Source organism: Echinops telfairi, unplaced genomic scaffold (assembly GCF_000313985.2).
Source record: "Echinops telfairi isolate 266 unplaced genomic scaffold, ASM31398v2 ScPeMD7_7424;HRSCAF=8462, whole genome shotgun sequence".
Classification (NCBI taxonomy): domain Eukaryota; kingdom Metazoa; phylum Chordata; class Mammalia; order Afrosoricida; family Tenrecidae; genus Echinops; species Echinops telfairi.
In genome coordinates, this window is record NW_022111324.1 from 45,970,480 (window position 1) to 45,974,145 (window position 3,666).

The following is a 3,666-nucleotide window of genomic DNA, read 5'->3' on the forward strand; positions in this document are numbered from 1 at the left end:
GGGGGGCCTGTGGGACAGGGTTTCTGAGGCTCACTCTTTACGGGAGTAGCAAGCCCTGTCTTTCTCTCCGAGAGCAGCTGGTGGTTTAGAAGTGCTGACCTTATGGTCGGCAGCCCAGCAGGTAACCACTGCTGGCTGGACATTAGTGACAAGAGGTGAGCAAGCAGAACAGTAGGACTGGCCGTGCTGGGCTGTGAGCTTGGGGACACTGCAGTTTCGTTCGCAGACACAGAGACAGTGGGGGAAAGTCCAGAAAGCTTTCCAAGGGGAGAAAGAGGCGCTCTGATGTGAGGGGGGTGGTGGGGTGCTCTGAACAAATTGGATGGAGACCCCGTAGGGACACGGCATGGGGCCTTGGGAGCTGCCTTCTGACTGGAGCTGTGGGCAGATGGTGGGAGCCATGAAATGGATAAGACCGTGGGAAAGTCTCCAGGGACAGGGCAGAGCACAGAGGAACCCTCAGCTGGGGGCTGAGGAGGCTGCAGGACCAGGAGACCCTCCCTGAGAGAGGAGGAGAGCCAGCTCTTCTCCGACAATCAGGCTCAGGAGACCTCTGTGGTCACAATCACCAGGAACACCACCCCCCGGCCCCCCTGCAATGAGTGACCCTTGTCCTCCGTCTGACAGTTCAGTGCTCCCTTCCCGCAGCGCCATAATGAGAGTGGGCGTGACATGGGACAGCTGCTGGCTGGGAAGGGCAGGTAGGGCTGAGGCGGGTGAGGAGGATGGGCTAGGGGCTCCTCATGGTCCCTGATGGTAGCCCAGAGGCTTCACCTCGTTCCCCGTGCAAGCAGAGACCCCGAGTAGCTGAGGGCTGGACCACAACCTCAGCGCGTGCTGTGTCCCACCCATCAACCACCGGCTTACCAGCCCCCCGGGAGGCGGGCCCACAGGCTTGTGTCCGTGTTGCTCAAAGGGCACCACGGGCCGAGGAGCTTGAATCTGATGCTGTGAGTCAGCGCAGGTGCTGGGAGCAGGATGGGGCATTTCTCACTCCTGCCCACTTCCCAGCTCAGCAGGGGAGCAAGCAAACCTGGGGGCAGGGGGTAGCATTATGTGGTGCATGCCATCCCAGGCAGGCACGTGGCAGACTGACAGAACCTGTTGCTGCCGCGGCTCCGTGGGCTGGCTCCCCTCACGTCCCCACAAGCAGGCCTCGGAGTGTAGGGCTGACACCAGGGGCCTCTCCTCATGACTCCTGGGTATGTTGGCGCTCACCCTGTGCTGCTTAGATCCACTCCAAAGCATGTCTTGAGCACCTGCTGCATGCTGGGAGATGTAGCAGGGACCAGACACTCTCTCCTCCAGCAGAGCGCTCTGGAACCCCTGGGGCTGAGTCTGGATGGCAGACCATCTGGTGGCTTCTCACCAGATGCCACAGCCCTGCTCCTGTGTTTGAGAAACGCTGGGCACACCTTTCCCTGCCCAGAACTCTTCCCAGGGCCCATCAGAAGGTGGAGCAGCTCACAACTTCCCTCCCCTGAATTTGGCAATGATCCTGTTCTAAGAGCAAAAGAGCTGAACCCCACCCCCACCCCCCAGCCTTGATTTAAGGGGCTGCAAATGGAAGTAGGAAATCCCAGCCTGTGGACGGTGCCCAGACACGTCTTGTTAACGCATCTGGATCAACATCGTTGGGGGCACACTGGGCCAGCCCTGTATCAGCGCCACTGCTCAGACTGACGGTCAGAGGACAATCGTGACTGTCCAGAGGGCGCGGTCACTGCCAGAGATGAGCGTCCTGGTGAAGGAGGCCCAGGCTGGGCAGTTCGGGCCCAGCAGGAAGCGCTGCTCTGTTTCATGCTGGGATCATTCACGCCCTTGTCTTCTCTCTCCCGCAGCAAGGCTACGATAGGAACATGCTGGGCAACTTGACCGGGGCCAACAGCCTGAGAAACTTCACCTCCCGATTCTAAGAGACACTGTCCCAGCAAGTTCAGCGTGCAGGTAGGCATCAGCCCACCCCAAGGCAGGGGTGCCTCCACGGTGGTGCTCTCAGCCAGTCTCAGAGAAGGGGGCCAGGCCTGCGCACCCAGGGATGTGGGTGCTGTCCTCCGGCCCGGCATACACAGGGCTGCGCGCATGGGGCACTGTGTGAGCTCTGTGGTCACAGGGGATGGGCTGTCCCACCCAGCACGCTAAGGCCGACAGTGCCCTGGGGCACCACCAGGGCCTGAGGGCTAGACAGAGCTGCTCCATCTAACCGTTCAGGCTGCAGGCTGCACAGCCCAGGCAATGCCATCCACGTGGACTGGTGTGGACCCCACCCCCCAGGCCCAGAATTACTCCTCACGTCCGTCTGGGCCACAGCTCACTTTCTAATCGTTGCGGTATACTGCCCGGTCTTTGCCCGTGTCAGTGTGGGTACGCTTGTTCCCAGCTGTCCACTGAAGGACCGCATGCTCAGAACCTCTAAGCTGCACACTCCCTACTCCACCCCGGCTTCTGGAGTGGGCTGTAGGCCTTTCTAAACAAGCACCCAGTGTTCCTGAGGCAGGCAAGTCAAGGACCGCATTTAGATAGTCAGCCAACTCAACTACCAACTCCCTGCCCTGGGCTCGATGCCGACCACAGCACCCCTATAGGACAGGATAGAACTGCCCCTGGAGGGTTCCCGAGACGGGAACTCTCTATGGGACGAGAAAGCCTCATGTTTCCCACCCTTGTGGAACTCAGCCCAGCCCACTACAGCGCCAGGGCTCCCAGATTCACGACCAGCCTTGGCCAAACCTAGAGAGGGCAGTCAGAGGCAGCGCTGGTATTGAGTCATCTGCGTTTGCCAGAGGTGAGGACAGGCAGGGTTTCTGAGCTGAAGGGGACGTCTTAGTGCCCTGACTCTCTGGCAGGCCCCCTCCCTAATTCCAGGACCTCTGGAGGACCTGGTAGCAGAGAGGGCTGTAGCTTTGGCCCAGATGAAGGTTAACAAGACTTCAGACCCTGTCCTGACAGATAAAGTCGGCTAAGAGACAAAGACTGAAATCAGTACACTCGGTCCAGACACTTGGCCCTGTGCAGGCTCCTTGCCCATAGGATGCAGTGGTCAGGGGACGGCATGGCGGCGGGGGCCAACACCGACAAGTCTCTGAGCCCACAAGAGCGGTCCTTGAATTTGTCCTGGGGGTCCTGAATTGAAGGCCGGCGGAGTACAGCTGGGAGGGTGGGAAGCGGGTGGCAGCCGCGGCCAGCCTTGCTGCTGGGGAAAGGTCTGACTGATTGCTAACCCAACCACTTCTCTTCCAGCACCGCTGCGACCCAGCTGAGACGCCCGGGCCTCGCTGGCTGGAGTGCTCCGTCCACCCTGTGCAGTATTTGGAGACATTCAAATGCCACTGAGGGAAACCTAGCACTGTGGACGATGGGGATATTGTTAGATTCTTTTATGGGGTTTTTTGTTTCCTTGGGGGACTGGCAGGCAATGGGGGCGGTGGGAGGGTGGGGAGGGACCTTTCTTGAGTTCAAGGGGACTTCTATCTTATGTCAATACTTCTTTCTCTGAAAAATGGTGTGTATATATATGTGTGTGTGTGTGTATAATGTAAGCGTGCGAGTGTGTGTGGGCATGCATGCGGGTGTGTGTGGGTGTGCACGGGAGCATGAACATCGGAAAGAATGAACCCAAATTGTAAAAAGCTGGGGCAGCTCTTTTATGGCAGCTTAGGCTTACGA

General features: G+C 59.1%; 1 protein-coding gene across 1 annotated transcript in view; it reads left to right on the forward strand.

Annotated features, from left to right (window-relative positions):
* The window catches only part of PKP1 (plakophilin 1), a 39,132-nt gene extending 35,738 nt beyond the window's left edge, over window positions 1-3,394 (forward strand). The window contains exons 12-13 of the mRNA XM_030887805.2: window positions 1,842-1,947; window positions 3,241-3,394. Of these exons, the coding sequence (XP_030743665.1) occupies window positions 1,842-1,916 (75 nt within the window). The 3' untranslated portion in view covers window positions 1,917-1,947; window positions 3,241-3,394. The remainder of the gene's footprint in view (window positions 1-1,841; window positions 1,948-3,240) is intronic.
* The last annotated feature ends 272 nt before the right edge of the window (window positions 3,395-3,666 follow it).